The 17,442-nt window shown below is 42.3% G+C and overlaps 1 protein-coding gene across 1 annotated transcript; it reads right to left on the minus strand.

Annotated features, from left to right (window-relative positions):
* Positions 1-12,596: 12,596 nt before the first annotated feature.
* On the minus strand, positions 12,597-13,502 carry LOC138843315 (endogenous retrovirus group K member 21 Pro protein-like). The gene is given in 2 exon segments (XM_070047117.2): positions 12,597-13,378; positions 13,418-13,502. Coding segments are annotated over 2 exon segments (867 nt in total).
* Between the last annotated feature and the right edge of the window lie 3,940 nt (positions 13,503-17,442).

Raw genomic sequence — 17,442 nt, forward strand, 5'->3', positions numbered from 1 at the left:
CACTGCAGTGGACTGGCCTGTTGGGTCTCCTTGAGGGCAGATCACAGATCGTTACATTTTTGATGCCTAGCTTTCTCTTCCTCCTGGTTTTTGTTAAAGCAGATCAGAGGATGCAAGTTAAGGGGGTGCTCAAGTCCCGTCTCTAATCTAAAAATCACATTGTGCACCTTAGAGAGTCCTTCAGAATAGAATTAGTTTCCTACCTCGAAGAGAATAGAGAAATGAGAAAAAAAGTTGGACTTGGAATAGAGAAATGGGGGTGCCAGTCCCAGATCACTTACTGACAATAGCAATATAAAATGAAAATTTAGAAAGTGGTTTCAATCATTAGATAACAAATATAGCAGTGTCAATACTAGCTTTTTAAACTCTTGAACTGTTTTTTAATTTACCAATTGATTCAATTTCCTTGATGCTCTTAGTAACCTCGGCTAACTATACTTTCAGTTGGTACCTATAATACATTATTGGCTCCATCTGTTTACAGCGCCATCCCAAAGTACTGAATACAAAAGATGTGGATGGAAAAAGTCCATCAGAACCTATAGGAGGACAGTTAAGCACAGAACCAACAACACTTTAGTTTTATGAGCAGCAAATCTGATATATAAAACTGTGGATGACAAAACACTTTAAGTTGCCTCATTTAAAATTATAAACTTATTATAAACTCAACAAGAGGCATGTGCTTACTTCACATAGCATTTTTGAAAGCACCGGTAGGGTTTTACAGAACATTTAACTCTTTAGGCCTCTGTGGCTTTCTCATTAAGACCCAAGATTTCTTTCATAACTTTCTGTGACTTCCACACACCCTCTTCACCTTACTTAAAACATTCCATCATTTCCATTCCAGTCTAGAGTAAACTAACCAGCAGGATGAAGTCAATCTTACAAACCTTGTCCTCTCGTTATTCAAAATAACTCTTTCCTTTTAATCCTTTCTTACCAAATGCACATTTCTATAACATTTTTAGCACAAATTTAACATGATGAGTATACAAGAGTTTACAATAAATGAGCAGTTACACCTAAATGACTTAAGATGGTGATATTATACATCTCTACTTGAATTCAATTAAAATTAAAATTGCATCCATCTAAAACAAATACTAATTCCCCATTGCTGTTTCATTGAGTACTGATTACCCGGAAACCTGTTAAAATAAATTGCAAAGTAAGTTCAGCAAGTTACAAAGCGATATTCTCAAAGGTAGTGATCTTCCTAGATTCAAAGAAAGGAAACCAGAGGAGGAGGCTAGAGATCCACGTGTTCAGGAATAGGTCCTTTTAAAACTTAGCCGGAGGGTGGCCAGGGAAGCAAGAGCAGCGAATCCCATTAGGATGGGGGGTGGAAGCTTGACACCGGTGGCTGGACCATGTGGCTACCTGGCTTCCAGCAATGGCGATGGGGGCTAGAGGGAGGGGCAGGATATGGCGCAGGGTGGAAGAACAGGCATATGGGGGCGGGAGGCTCCTGGTTAGCTGTGGTGTCCCCAGGAACTCAGGAGGGTCTGAAAAGGTGGAGGGTGGAGAGTTTGGCAGTAACACAGAAGAGGTGTCCTTAGGAGTTGGGGGCCCGATCTTGGCCAGCAAGACCTGGGCTGTGGAGTAGGCAGAGAGGAAAGTAAGGGACAAGGGAGTAGGACAGGAGCCAAGGTTTCAGAAAGCCTGGACGTTCGGGACCTTTGACCATTTTCTCTCCCTGCGGCAGAAATTCTCAAGGTAATTAGGCCATACCTGGGTGGAGTAGAAGATTAGGCATTTACTCCGTGGGCCTGGGCCAGTTCCAGTTTCTTCAAGTTCTTTAGGAGGCAGGCCAGAGGGCATGTTGAGTCCCACCCTCAGGATTTGCCAGATCCCATGGTCTCCCCAGTAGCCCGGATCTACTGAAATTCAGTCAAGGCATCCCCTGTCCAGCAGATGGATTAGAAGTCAGTCCTCTACACGGCCAAGCCAGTGGCAGGATGTCTCTACAGCTGCTGGGAGGTTAAACAGTGGAGAACAGAGCCCATGTGTGCATGATTTGGAGGTCTCTGTCCGGACGGAGAGCTAGCCAGAAATCACAGAGACTGGGCCAACCCAGAGGAGGGAGGGAGAGCAAGGGAGGGGGTTACTTACAGTTGGTCAAGCAAGGCGATTCAGCACCATCTGCAAGGTGTCCAGTGCATAACAATTCTTCCCAGGCAGATGAATAAATTAATTCACAGGCTTTTATTGGGTTCCGCTCCTGGGCGAGGTTCCTCGGTTCCAACAGAGCAACAGAGCAGGGGCTGGGGAAGTCGCGCGTCAGAGATTGGGAGAACTCCTTTTATAGGTTCAGGGCATGGGGGTTAAAGGTTGAGGCGGGTCTGATCCTCATTGGTTGACCTTTAGGCATCTGCAGGGACCTTGACAAGGACTTTTCTTCCCTGGAAGTACAGGTAGGAAATTTCCTTTCCTGGAAGTATAGGCCTTCCCTCCTTACAGATCCCAAAGCTACCAGAAATCAAGTGCAATTTATAACTGAATTGATACACTAGCAATAAATATATTTTGGAAAAAAATGTCTGATGTGTAACTTGCAGTTTTGAGTTTCCATGTAATCCATCACTCTTTACTTCCTCTAGTTTTGCACTAGGTCCTCATGGTGATGTTCCAGAATCTACCTAGATATGGAAAAACCAGGACTTGGGAGTCACAAACTAAGGATTCGATACAGTCTAGTATATGTAGAAAAAAGGGAAGAAAACAACCTGCCCTTAGTCAGAGCCCTGGATGTGTCTGAACCAGGAAGATGTAAGGGAGAAAGTGCAAATAGATCTTTCCTGCAGGTGGACCCAGTGCATCACAATGTGTGGCCCCACAGGACAGTGCTCCTAACCCATTAGGTTCACACCTCCTCCAGACTGAGCAAGGAGAAGGGAACATCAGGACAAGTGAAGCAGGAGCAGTCCTGGAATGGGGAGATGCTCAGAGGCACTCCGTTAGAAACATTAGGACATACTAATTTTCTAATGTATGTAAGACCACTTTGATCTTTCAGTAGTTATGTACTGCTTTTAGTGTTGTAGGTAATGTAGGGTTCTTGTAATCCACTATGTAATTTTTTCTGAGAACTGAAATTACATTTAGCCTTCACAAAGCACAGTGAAATTCAATGCTTGTGGATTGTACTACACATTTTGAAGCTGCTTGGAAATTCCAGTCAGCACTTTGTTTTGGTACTGGACATGGAAATGATCTCACAAGAGCAGCAATTAGTGAACTAACATAAATAAAAATAATCAAAGTTTACTTAAACCACTTAAACATTTTCCAAGAAATAGTGCTGAGGAAGTTGTAATGTAAAATAAGCCAAAGGTAGTCCTAAGCACAATTAATTTATTTCTCACAAACAACCTACTGCATGGATTTACTTTTTGTGAATTAACACAATTCAAATTATCCTGAAATTTGTTATGATCACTGGATAGATGTAGACTTTTATTTGATGATTGCAATTAAAATGGTTGAAATTATTAACGTGGAAAAATTAACTCAGAGGATGAATCCAACATGGTAATTCAGGTAAATCAAGATGTACAACACAGGGAATAAATTCCAATTATTGCTGTAGAGTTATGACATTGTAATAATTTCTTAAACACTGGTTTTTGTCTCTCATTATCTCACATGAATAAAGCAGTGTATGTGAAACATCATGATTCTGTTCTGTGTCAGTGTGAATGTACAAATACATAGGAAATGTTTGTGTTCTATTTTTTTTTTTACAGGCATAATGGACAGTGAGAGAGAGAGAGACAGAGAGAAAGATCTTCATTTGCCATTGGTTCACCCTCCAATGGCCGCCGAGGCCGGCGCGCTGCACTGATCTGAAGGCAGTAGCCAGGTGCTTCTCCTGGTCTCCCATGGGATGCAGAACCCAAGCACTTGGACCATCCTCCACTGCACTCCCATAGCAGAGAGCTGGCCTGGAAGAGGGGCAACTGGGACAGAATCCGGCGCCCCGACCGGGGCTAGAACCTGGTGTGCCGGCGCCGCTGGGCGGAGGATTAGCCTGTGGAGCCACAGCGCCAGCCTCTACTTATCTTTATCTTTTAGTGGTTCTCTCTACTTACACTCTTCTGTCTCCCTACTTAGCTTTCACATGGAAGGCATTTAACTCAGTTATTGGTAAGCCTCCTTAGACTCCAAGTTGTTCTTCTTTGAAATTCAACACATAAGTTAGGTATTTCATCACCTAATAGGTTCTTTGGAGATTTGATGGCAAGAAACCTGACACCTTAGGACCTAATACCAGGCTCTATCAGTGGATCCCTCAGAATGACCTTCTTGGTAAGACATGGAGGACAAACGCTGTAAACATGAGTAACAAGTTGAAAGACAGTGGTTCAACAGAAAGCTGATGACCATTTATTATAGAAACACTCAGAAGTCAACCAAATGTCTTCATGCTTATTTTCTAGTCCTAGGGAGTACAATGAACCAAATCAGTGGGCATTCATTATGCACAAATTCCTCACATCCCTAGAATTTCTCACTAATTTCTTGCTGGGAGAGAATTTGGTACAGCAGTTAAGAAGTCACTTGGGACATCTGCATCCTTATTGCTGCTGCTAGGTCCAAGTTCAATCTCTACTTCTGGTTCCAACTTTCTTTCCATGTGCACCATGGCAAGGTAGCAGGAGATGGCATAAATCCTTGACTCACAGTAATCCACACTGATATCCGGGATTGAGTCTCTGCTTGGCTTTGCCTTGCCCAGCCCCTGTTCTTGTAAGCAGTTGAGGAGTAAATCGGTAGAGGGGTGATCTCTAGCTCTCTTTTTGTCTCTCATACACTCACTCATTCTTTCCCTATGTCTTCCAGGTAAATCAACTTTATAAAATAATAATTGTTTTTGAGGTTGTCTCTCTCCCATTTTTGTCACTACATCTGTTGTTTCCCATAATACAGTGGTTTGAAATGCCACTGAAAAATATTATTCATGTTGTTATGAATTGTTCCATAATTTCTGTGGGAAAGTCTCAGCAAATATCCCAGGAAATGAAAAAGCATGTGAAGATTAAGTGTGGGCTCTCCTAAGATCCCAGCAATTTTAGTATGCCACTATCTACTGTGTACTAAATCTTATATGTCATTCTCAGTGAATGAACTACTGTTTTAAGAGAAAGCATTCTAGCATTGATTTGATGGGGTGTTATTTTAGCATAAGAAATCTTTTTCAATAAGAATATAACTTTCATTCCTGCTTGCTATTTTCTTTCCAAGTAGATCCAATCACAGTACCTTCCCATGTGGCCTTTACTGACCTCTTCAGTAGATTGAGGAACCTCTTCCTCTTGATCTCTAAGCAATTTATGCACTATCTCATCTTTATTCATAACCTGTGTTCTAGACATCACGAGCCCTTTTAGTGCCCCAAATTCTGTTTCTTCTTTATTTCTCAAACTTATCATTAATAACTTTACTGAAAAACTCTCAATTCTAGGTCATCCAAACACCAAAGCTTTTGTAACTCATGGTGGAGCCAATGGCATCTATGAGGCCATCCACCATGGCATCCCTATGGTGGGCCTCCCTTTGTTTGGGGAGCAACATGATAACCTTGCCCACATGAGGGCCAAGGGAGCAGCTGTTAGATTGGACTGGAAAACAATGTCAAGTGCAGATTTGATCGATGCCGTGAAGACAGTCATTAATGATCCAACGTGAGTATTGCTTTTTTGAAAAAAACTGATTTGATGCGTTTTCACTTGAGGACTAAAAGATTCTGAAAATGATCACTATTTTGACTATAGCTCTTGTAAATACTGGAAAGCAATCATCATGTCTGACTTGTTTATTACAAAATAAACAAGTAATTTACCTGAAAAAGATACATTAAAATAATCTGGTCCAATACTCAAAATATTTGTATTAAGAAATACTTCTCCAATTACTTCATTATATAGTTAGTGTTGTTTAAGTATTAGCACTATATTGTGATATCAATAATGTTTGGAATGTGTTTGCCTCCTTTGATTACACAATGATGTAAACGTAAATGTGAAGTTTTCCTAGGGAATATTTCCTTGATAGTATCACAATGGCCCTTAGCTTGTAAAAGTAGCTGGACTTCATTTTTTACAGCTGTTGTTCAACCTAAAGAGCTAATCATCAGCACACCTGTTTTGTCTTTTTTTCCAAAACACATTTATCTTTCTCGTACATATTCTCTTACATTCTTAATAGATGTAATACTGCAGGCTGAAGTGAATTTCTAAATTAACTAAAAAGGAAGGCATTCAATTTCATACATTCACAACTAGTTAGGCTGGTATACTTTCCCCCACGGGGCTTCAAGCTCGTTCCTTCTAGGTTCTTCCTGTCTCAGGCTACTGCGGCTTCATCTCACCTCTCTTTCCAGTGCTAATATGGAGACTCTTGGCAACTGGGGTCCTAGCTGTGAGTACCATGCCCTCTACGTAGGTCCACCATGTCGCTCTAATTACAGAAGAGTTTCCTCTGCCGATCTTCCCCAAATTCTCCCCTGAGACTACGATATCTTCACTTTTATTAATCTGACTTCTCCCAGACTATCAGTAAGCTCCTTCCCTATTCTGCCATCTTGCCCCAACCCTCTAAATATATCTTTTAATTATTAAGTTCTCTTTTTTAAAGTGTGAGGTTTTGCAAGTTATGTGTATTAAATACATTCTCAACTTAACAATACTTTCAACTTAGATGAGGAGTATTTGTATATGAAAATGAATCATTCATTTTGTTGACATATCCTGAATTTTTAATTGGATTGACCCTCATTTTATGGTTATAATCAATTTGTGCCATTTGTTTACAGGTTGCACTGATTTTCTGTATTTTTCTAATGACAAGGGTGGAGAAGATACAAAGGATGAATTTGCTATTTTTAGAACAATAAATTCCCAAGTCAGAAAGACAGGAACTCAGAGTGGTAACAGAGACATGAGATCAGCTAAGATAGGATAAATTGTTAAAAATTAATAAAAGCTTCTATGTCAGAGAATTTGAATTTTGGAATTGAATTAATCAGTTATAAGGAGAAAATAGAGCTTACAAGAATCAGAATAGATTGAAACACACAGTAGAATATATTTCTCTCTTAAAAACAGAATGAAGAACACTTGGATTCCCTGCCTGATGTGCCTTGCCCATTTTTTTCTTGGAGTGTGTTTGACAAAGCTAACTGCTCACGGCTCTCTCATAATTTCTTTTCACTTCCTGTGATGCTATCCTGAGCTGGATGCTTCCTGAAACACTGGAGTTTTTACCATATTAAAAATGAATATTCAAAGGGTTGGTGCTACTGAAAGCTGACATCCCTTATGAATCAGTGAATGGAAGACTTCTCTCTCTCTCTCTCTCTCTGTAACTCTTTCTTTATGTTTTTATACTTTTTATTTAAGGTATATAAGTCTCATGGATTTCATATACACAGTTATAGGAATATAGTGTTCCTTCTCTGTCGCTCCCTTGCCCGCAAAGGAACAACACTGCTCACAGCTAATCGGTCTTCTGTAGACTTTTATTAAGAAAATAACAACGACAGAGAAAGAATGGAGGGAGGAAGAGAGGAGATGAAAAAAGGCCCCCTCCTTCCTGGGCACACAGCTTATGTACAAAATCCGGCCAATTACAAGCGGGCTCAAGTCCATGCACGGAACACTCCAATCCGCTGTTTGTTTACACAGTGCGCACGCATCCTTGGGCCAATCAGATGAGGTGTCATGCAGCAGGCAGACTCACTGCATAGTCCTCAGCGCCACCTTGCTCAGTTCCTCTGGAAAGTCCCGACCATTGGAAAGCATTGCCCTAACCGAAGCTAGCAACATCTGCCTTGTGATAAAGACACAGCAGCAGCTATCAGACCAACCTTGACATGGGGGCCCCATGGCTGGCCAGCCCATGGGGCCCCACATCTCCCCCTTGTTTATTATTTAAATGGCATGGAAAAATACCTGTCGTAGGTACCCAATGGCATGCTACCTGCTTACCCATCATGGAGGTAATAGGAAGCCTGTCCTACCCTCTGTCTTAGGTTGCTAGATGCGCCCATCAGTGTTTACCCTTCCTTGACTACCGCTCCATCATGCTAAGCCATACTTCTTTATTGGGGTGAGATCGCAAGGTGGCCAGCATAGCCTGTTGGATTATCAGGTTGGTATGCTGCTGACGGAGTGCTAAGGCTCTGATCCACCTGACAATGAGGGTGAGGCCCAGTAATACCATAACAAACAGGCAACCAATAGCGACCCATTCTTTAACTGTGGACCAGGTGCTGGAAACCCATCGGCCAACAATAGAGAAGGGCGACCAAACTTCAACTTGAGCCCTGGTATTGTTAAGTACCCAAATGCTAGGTCGCAAGCGTTGCAGTAACATCGTAAAATTGCTGCAGGTGGTATTAATCATATATCCTAATTGGCGGGACATATCAGCAAGTGAAGAATATTGATCATAAGGAATATTGATATGCAAACGGCAACAGATTGAACCAAGCAGGGGGCCCCCATAAGTGAGGCCAACAAATCTATTTCCTGTTGGAGAACATCTACCTGTTGGTTGACCAGCAAAATTCCTGTCTTAAGACTTTCATCTAATTGCTCTTGGTGTTGGAGTGCAACTGCCGTTTGTGCCAAAATATTGTTGATTTGTTGAATTGAGCTAACTTGGGTAACCGCTAAGGTGACTGCGGCTGTGCTTGCTACCACAGCTGCTGTGATGGCAGTCACCAAAGCTGCAGTGATACCAAAATCCCTACGACTTCCCAGGATCACTGCGAAGTCTTCTGGCCCTGCCTTAATTGGAATCGGAATCCAAGTGGGGACGCGCATAATTACCCCCACAGATTGACCGTCCCAGCATTGAGTAAGATTGCCGGCAGTGCAAGTATTATTCACTTTATCACAAACATACCAAAGGAAAGGTGGCTCAATGCATGCCCGAGCTGAATAAATTTCAGATTTATAAGTATGGTAAAGAGTGACAATGTCATCATCCTCGGCCCACAAGCCATTGGACCAGAACCAACCCTTTAAAAACATAGGCGGGGATAAGTCAGTGCATGCACCAACACTATTTCAGGCAATTATGGGATCCCATCCATTACCCATCTCGGGCACTGGCTTAAAGGTTCGATTGATCCATAGGACACTGGGTTGAAGCATGGAGACAAGGGAGCAATTAAAAGGATTAGGAGGAAAAGGATCAGAACTAACACTAATATCAACACTATCATCATTAAGATCCACATAGGATCTACAGGAGTGATTGAAGGTCATGCTCATAAACTCGGTCAAATTAATCCAGCGATGGCCCACAAAGCTAGCATAGGACGGCATAGCCACTCCCGGCGTCAACCAGGTATGTAGGTGGCCACTTTGGCAGGAAGTAAGACGGGGTCAATTTAAACTGACCCGATCCCTACAGGCTGGCAATATTTGTTTAATGGGTACTAATGGCAACTTCTCTGAGCACCAAAAACATTCCGTAGGGAAAGAACCTGATGTAAAGGCAGCAAAACTGCCCTTAAGCTTGTTCGGGTTGTTGAGCCAGCCCGAGGATTGGTTAGTCAACGTGATGCATGGGGAGGTAAAGTTCACCTCGTCCCTGCCCGGCAAAATCTCAAAGCAGAAGGAGCCTTCTAAAGCAATGGAAAGATTTAAGGCACCAGTTTTGGATGGGGGCTTACCTACGCTGGCAACTCCAAATCTGGAAACAGAAGTATTATCAGCAAAAAATTATAGGCAAATATTTAGAGGTATTTGACAAAGGCATGGGCCAGGGTAGGGCTCTGAGCAGCCCCCAATATACTCCCTGATCCTGACCCCTAACAACATTGCTAAATATTACAATGCAAAATATTCTAAACAGCATAATTGGTTTTGTTATTATGAATCACAATTATCAGCAGTAAATAATCAATCAATACTCCCAAAAGGCCACCAACACAAGCTAAAAACAAAACTATCAAAAGCACAAGTAGCAGTCTTTTCTTAGCTTTCAATTGTTCCCTGTTATAATTGGGCCTTGGGCCTCATCCACTGTTTCTTCCGTGGGTTGTTGCTTGTCGCCGCTTCCTGTCAGAAGTTGGACTCTTCTTTCCGGTGTCCAGATGGGTTGTGCAGCTCCCTGTGGAAAGAAAGAAACAGCTCCTCGTACCCTCCTTAACAAAGGGAACGGGCCTTTCCACTGATTATCTTGCAAATCTTTCCACATAGTCCATTGCACTGATTCTTTATCCATGACTTGAGTGTGTATTTCCGCTGGAGTTTTGCCATTTTTCTTCTTATTTAGAAAATTTATAGTATATAATGCTATAGCCAGGGCATCTCTGTTGGACCCTGCATACTCCCCTATTCCCCTTTTTTGTTTATTAATTAAATTTTTTAAATACAAATGAGTACGTTTCACAATGGCCTGGCCTTGAGGATTATATGGTATGCCAGTTAGATGTACAATGCCAAATTCCTTTAAAAAGGCAGCGAAGCGAGCTGACGTGTAAGCCGGTCCATTATCAGTTTTGCTAACCTGAGGAATTCCCCAGGCTGCAAAGGTCTGCAAGCAATGCTGAATGACCTGTTGCATTCCTTCTTTATTCAGGGCTGTGGCCATAACCACGCCTGAATACGTGTCCACCGTCACATGAACACAACTTTGCCGTCCAAAAGAAGGAATATGAGTGACATCATCTGCCAAATATGACACGGCTTAAGGCCGCGAGGGTTGGCGCCTGTCAGGGTTTTGGGAATTACGGAAACCACACACTTTTCACAAGATTTTATAATGTCCTCAGCTTGCCTACGGGGAATGTTATACTTCATGCTTAAGGTGGTACTATTTACATGCCATTTAGAATGGTACTCTTTGGCCTGATCAATAACAGTGCAGGCAAGCAAAAAGTGCGAGTAATGATCAGCTAGCATATTGCCCCGCCTAAGTGGTCCCCGTAAATTTGAATGTGCTCTTATATGCCCAATAAATATAGGATGGTGCCTCTGCATTAGCAATTTTTGAATTTCCATTAAATATGCATATATCGTGGATAATCTGGAAATACTGCATGCCTCGTCCAACAATTTCACTACATTAACCACATAAGCACTATCTGATAACACATTTAAGGGACCTCTTTCTTTTCAAAATAAAGTAGCGATGATGGCTAACTCTGCATGTTGGGGAGAGGGGGACGCAGTTAGCACAAAATACCACTGATCGCCAATTACCGTGGCTCCAGTTCCTCTCTTCGCCCCATCAGTAAATACTGTGGGGGCCCCTACTATTGGGTGTTTGAGCACATTTTGTACCTGTACAATTGGAATGTGCATGCAAAATGTAACAAAAGGATGATTTGGATAATGATTATCTATCTCTATTTGTAATACTAGAATTATATATGCCCATGCCCAATTTTCTCTTGTCCATGCTTCCACGGCCTCTTTGCAAAAGGGTGTGACACGTCGTACAGGATTGTTCCCTGAAATATCTATTGTCTTTTTTATAGTGGTTAGTATCAAATCTGCAACAGCTGAACCCTGAGTGTACAACACTCGAGGTAAATGTGAATGCGGGTAAACAAACAGTAAAGGGCCTCCTTGCCAAATTACCGCAAAGGGGTACAATTGTTCCACAAACACTAAAATTTCTAAAGGCTTTGACAATACACATCTTTGCATTTGGGTAGACTTAAGACACGTCGACACATCTCAACCTTTTGTAAAACTGCAGCGGCTTCTGGAGACAGCTCTCGTGGTGAAGTAAGTTGTGAATCACCCTCTAGAATTCTAAACAGTGGAAGCATTTCCTCAGTAGTCAACTTACAATAGGGTCACATCCAATTTAAATTTCCACATAATCTTTGGAAATCATTTAAGGTTTTTAGTCCTGTTGTTGCAATGGTAAATTCCAAAGGGGCCATATTTGCTGGTGTCAGCTTAAGCCCTTTTGAACCTTTTCTGGTGCCATTTGTAATCCTGCCTCCTGTAGGCATGAATTTAATGTTGTAAATGCTGCCTCCAAGTGATCTTCCCTAGCAGATGTTAATAAGAGATCATCCATATAATGGAAGATTGTTACTTCTGCATGCCGTTGAGGAACAGGCTCTATTGCCTGTGACACATACAAATGGCATAAGGTGGGACTATTGATCATGCCCTGAGGGAGAACTCTCCACTCATACCTCTTATTTGGACTTTGATGATTTATGGCAGGCACAGTAAACGCAAATCTTTGGGTATCCTTTTTATGCAACGCTATCTTGAAAAAACAATCCTTAAGATCAATTACAATGAAAGGCCAATTTTTGGGGATCATGGTTGGTATTGGCAGACCTGGCTGCAACGCCCCCATGGGTTGCATTTGTTGATTTATTGCCCTTAAATCATGTAGTAGGCGATATTTCCCTGAATTCTTTTTTATAACAAAAATAGGAGTATTCCAAGGGGATGTGGATGGCTGAAGGTGACCTGCCTCTAGCTGTTGTTGAACTATTTCATGTATGGCAGCCAATTTTTCCTCAATAAGGGGCCACTGCGGTATCCACACAGGCTTATCATCCAGTCAAGTTAGTGGCAGTGGCTGCCTTACAGTGACCCCTACGAAAAACCCAGACCTTGTCTTCCTTCATTACTCTTGGGAGTGATAGGATCTGTTATGCCCTGTTTGTTTATCCCCAAACCTCCACCAGAGTAACCCATTTTCTTCATCATTTCCCACCCCGGGGAACAGGCAGCTGTGGGTTCATTTGTTAAGTAGACCTGTAATTGCTCTAATATGTCTCTGCCCCATAATGTAATGGGAACGGCACACACATACGGCTGTACCTTGCCTTTATTACCTTCCCTATCCTGCCAATACAGCACTTGGGCACTCCTGGATGGGGTGACTGCAGTGCCCAATCCCACTAAAGTATTATCTCCCTCTTGTAGGGGCCATGACTTTGGCCAATCATTCTCAGAGATAATGCTGACATCTGCGCCTGTGTCTAGCAGCCCACGAATTGCTTTTCCCTTGATGGTGAGGGTCCATATAGGACGGTCTCCAAGTGACATGGACAGGGCCACAAAATTTCTGCCTTGAATGCCCCTATTATCATTAACAGGTGTCACGATTATCATCTGAGCCACTAACTGTGATGGCAACAGCTATACAATTCCTTTAGTAGAATAGAATAACACCTTGAGTTTTGTACAGGGTAATTGGATAATTCCCATCACCACCAGCAGGCCCATAAGGGAGTTCGTAGCTTTCCCTATGGTAATTCCGATGCCTTCCAAATCATTTAGAGGATCTTGAGGGCTCACTTCTACTGCCTGAACTCCCATTTGTGGTGTTAACACTGTATAGTCGGTGGCTCGTAACTCTGTGCAATAAACACCTGACCTCCCCTCGGCTGTTGCCCTGTTCCCTGAGTTACTTGACTCTGTGAAGCTGGCACCCACTGAGATTTCGGGTCCCTGGGTGCTGGGGCCCGCCGTCCGTTTTTTGGGCGCTGTTCCCATTGCCTTCTCTCCCGCTGTCCTGTGGGCTCTGAGAGAGGATTGCCTGCCTTGTCCTGTTCTGAGTAACACTCGTTTGTCCAATGATTTCCCTTGCCACACCGTGGGCAGAGCCCTGGCTCCTGGCCAGTGTCTCGGCGTGTCCAAGTCTTGGACTGGCACTCCTTTTTTAAATGACCTTCCTTTCCACATTTGAAACATTTGTGTCCTCCCATGTCTCGGTGAAGCATTTTGGCCATAGCTACAGCTGCATGAGAACTTGATGCTACATCATCCATGACATCTCTACAAATTTTTAGGAATGTGGGAATGTCCTTATGTTGCCATGGTCTCAGAGCTTCGCAACAGGTTTTGTTCGCTTGCTCGTAAGCCAGTCTCCGGACCAATGGCATAGCCTACTCTACAGTCTCAAAGATGTTCCCTGCGGCCTCCATTAGTCTATTGACAAAGTCTGCATAAGGCTCCGTAGGGCCCTGCACAATTTTTGTCAAACTGTGTCTAATCTCACCCTTTTTTGGAATGACTTTCTATGCTTTTCTTGCCAGTTCTCTGACTTGCAACAATACTGCTATGGGAACTCTTGCTTGGGCATCGGTATCATAGAAAACTCCTTCCCCATTTAGCATGTCCTCATTCCAGGCTGCATTTCCATCCCTGTGGTTTTGCTTAGCTTGTTCCCAAGCTAGTTCTCTATATGCAGAAGACCACAAGAGGAAGTCTCCACCACCCAATACTGCCTTTGCTAGATTTCTCCAATCATCTGGAACCAGGCCCTGAGTTCCTATATTTTCTAAAACTGCTTTTGTAAAATTAGCATGGGCGCCATACAACTGTACTGCCTGCTGTAATTCCTTCAATAACTTATGGTCCATAGGAGTCCAACCCCAATTGCCTTGTTGGTTCTGAATTACTGGAAACACATGGTCAGGTTCCTGATACTGTTCCCAATTTGGGGTGTTATAACATCTACCCTTATTGGGCCTTTTTGGTCCCCCAGGAGCCACCTCCTCCTCCTCCATCTCATTGTCAGAATCCAGTTGCTGTGGTAAAGGGGAATCTCTCTTTACAGGGGACAATACCATGGCGGCAGTTCATCCTCTAAAGACAAATTTGCTAGCCTAGTCAAACTGGGATATAAACAAGATGGCTCTCTCGAGCACAGGGGCGCACTCGATGGGGGATGGTCCTTCACTGGATTTTCCTCTTTCTCATCCAGTGGGTCATCCCTTTGGGGGTCTCTGTCCATCTGTTTCCTGTCCCACTGACTACCACTGTCACTAGACTGACTACCATGCCAAGACTCTTCCTGGACCTTTTCTAGGAGCTCGCATCCTTCATCGAATAAAAGCCCTCTGCTCTCAGTGGGGTCCTGAAGTGTCTGTTCAATGAGTTGCCATAACCTAAGTATTTTTACCGGCTCTCCGACAGCTCTCAACTGTCTCCCTACTCTCCGCCACTGTTGCTCATCTAATTCACCACCTTCCACAAACCATGGTGACATCTTGGCAATGGCCCTAGTAAATGCACACACTGTAGCCACCTTAACGATGTCCCCGCAGCCTTTAACAAGCAGCTCAGCAGCATGCGCAACCTACTGGTGGATGGAGTATTGCCCATTTGGAGGTAAAAAGAACTTCCGCCTATTTCCTGGCGTTCCTGAACACTTTGTACTCCTGCCTTTTAAGGGATTCCTTTACCCCTTTTTCTGGCGCTTAATTTCCCCGTCTTTTTCGAGGGAACCGCGGTCTCTATTCTTATTCTTTTACTAACTAGATTTCCATGCATACGCACGCTTACCTTTTGTTCCTTACCTATTCCTGTGATTAGCAAAATGATCCAAGTCATGGCACCACTTGTCACTCCCTTGCCCACAAAGGAACGATGCTGCTCGCAGCTAATTGGTCTTCTGTAGACTTTTATTAAGAAAATAACAACGACAGAGAAAGAATGGAGGGAGGAAGAGAGGAGATGAAAAAAGGCCCCCTCCTTCCTGGGCACACAGCTTATATACAAAATCTGGCCAATTACAAGCAGGCTCAAGTCCATGCACAGAACACTCCAATCCACTGTTTGTTTACACAGTGCGCACGCATCCTTGGGCCAATCAGATGAGGTGTCACTCAGCAGGCAGGCTCACTGAATAGTCCTCAGCGCCACCTTGTTGTTTACGAGACAGGCTCAGTTCCTCTGGAAAGTCCCGACCATTGGAAAGCATTGCCCTAACCGAAGCTAGCAACATCTGCCTTGTGATAAAGACACAGCAGCAGCTATCAGACCGACTTTGACATGGGGGCCCCACATTCCCAAACTTACCTACCTCCCGCCCAGGCTTCCAACTTTTTCTGCCTCCTCCCACTTGGATTCCCACTCTTTATATTTTTTCTAAAATCCATTTTCAATAACTCTGTTTCTCAAATAAACAATTTAACCTTCAAAAATAATAAGAAATAACAGAATGAAATTCTGTCACTTGTGGAAATAGGGAAAAACTGGTGGATATTATCCTAACGAAAAATTCAGGCACAGAAAGACCAAGACCACATGATCTCATTCATGATTCTCAGCTAAACCTTTCCAGCTTGTAGATTCAAAGCCTAGAATGAAGACACACTATTCAAAGGGTAAAAGTTTTAGATGGAGAGGAAAATATGTTTTAAGGATCGATTTGCATAAAATGGCGATTATAATTAATAATAATGTGTTTACATACTTACTAGGAGTAAATTTTAAATGTTCTCACCACCAAAAAAAGTACATGAGGTGATACATGTGATAATTTAATAATTTAAATTTCATCTTTTCACATGTATACCTATATCATACCAAGATATATTAAGACATCTGTATACATCTTGGTAATATTTTATTTTAAATACAAAGTTAACCTTTAAAATGAGAACTATATTTATGTTGCAAAGGTCATCTTCTCAAATTATTGCATTTCCCCTTCACATTTAGACATTATATATTAAACTCAATACATCTATACATATATGATAAAAATATAAAAAATAACCAAATACACTAATGGCAATTCAACAAGATTAATTTAAGACTATACATAGTACCCAAGTAAAAATGAACGGATCAAATATTGAGAGCAAGCTCGAAGATTATATATTATATTAGCAATCAGTCAGTATCAATCAGAGTACTTGCAATGACCTGATAGCTGGCATGCAATCTAGTAGAAATAGCTGGGTCTTGTTTTTAACATATGTATTCATATTTTAAATATCTGTGAATAAATGACTTCAATAGATTATTAAAAATTTCAAACTTTTAAAACCAAAAATTTTACAAATTTTATGTACGTGGAAAGAAAGTTTACAAGAAAAAGCCAGTACTCATAAGGCAGCAAAGCAAGTCCGTGAACTGAAGCAACAATAGCAGCTGGAAATGATTTAAAAACACAATGACTGAATTTTCTCAAAGACATACTTCTGAGAGAGAGGAGGAGAGATTCTAGGCTTGATAATAAAGCAAAGGAAAACAAACAAACAAAAACAAAAAACAGTGAGTGCTGCGTCATTTAATATCTTTCTTACTTCCTCTCCCAGATTCCTAGCCCAGAGTCACAGAAGTCCACTGCAGGTCAATGCAGCCTAGACCCACAGGCTGCTTCACCCCATAGCTCCCAGTTGAATGCTGTGATATCAGCCACAGGCCCTGTTACCCAACAGAGTGCTTGTATTCTCCTTTCTTTCTCACAGCAGGCCTGCTCTGAGCTTCAAAAGCTAATTCTAGAGAAGTGTGGGAAAGTAAAGTCTTCTTCTTTCATCCTGCAATATTCCTATTACAAGGAGGGATTCTAATCAAGCATAGCACACTGGAATTCTAACTCCCAACAGTCCTTGCCTACTGATGTCCATTGCCATCACTCAGAGACTGGGGATTACCAGATGGGAGAAACCAAGACTGTAGGTTAGCAATTTACTCTTCA

The sequence above is a fragment of the Oryctolagus cuniculus genome, chromosome 8, assembly GCF_051225735.1.
Source record: "Oryctolagus cuniculus isolate XC-2025 breed Fujian yellow rabbit chromosome 8, ASM5122573v1, whole genome shotgun sequence".
Classification (NCBI taxonomy): Eukaryota; Metazoa; Chordata; class Mammalia; order Lagomorpha; family Leporidae; genus Oryctolagus; species Oryctolagus cuniculus.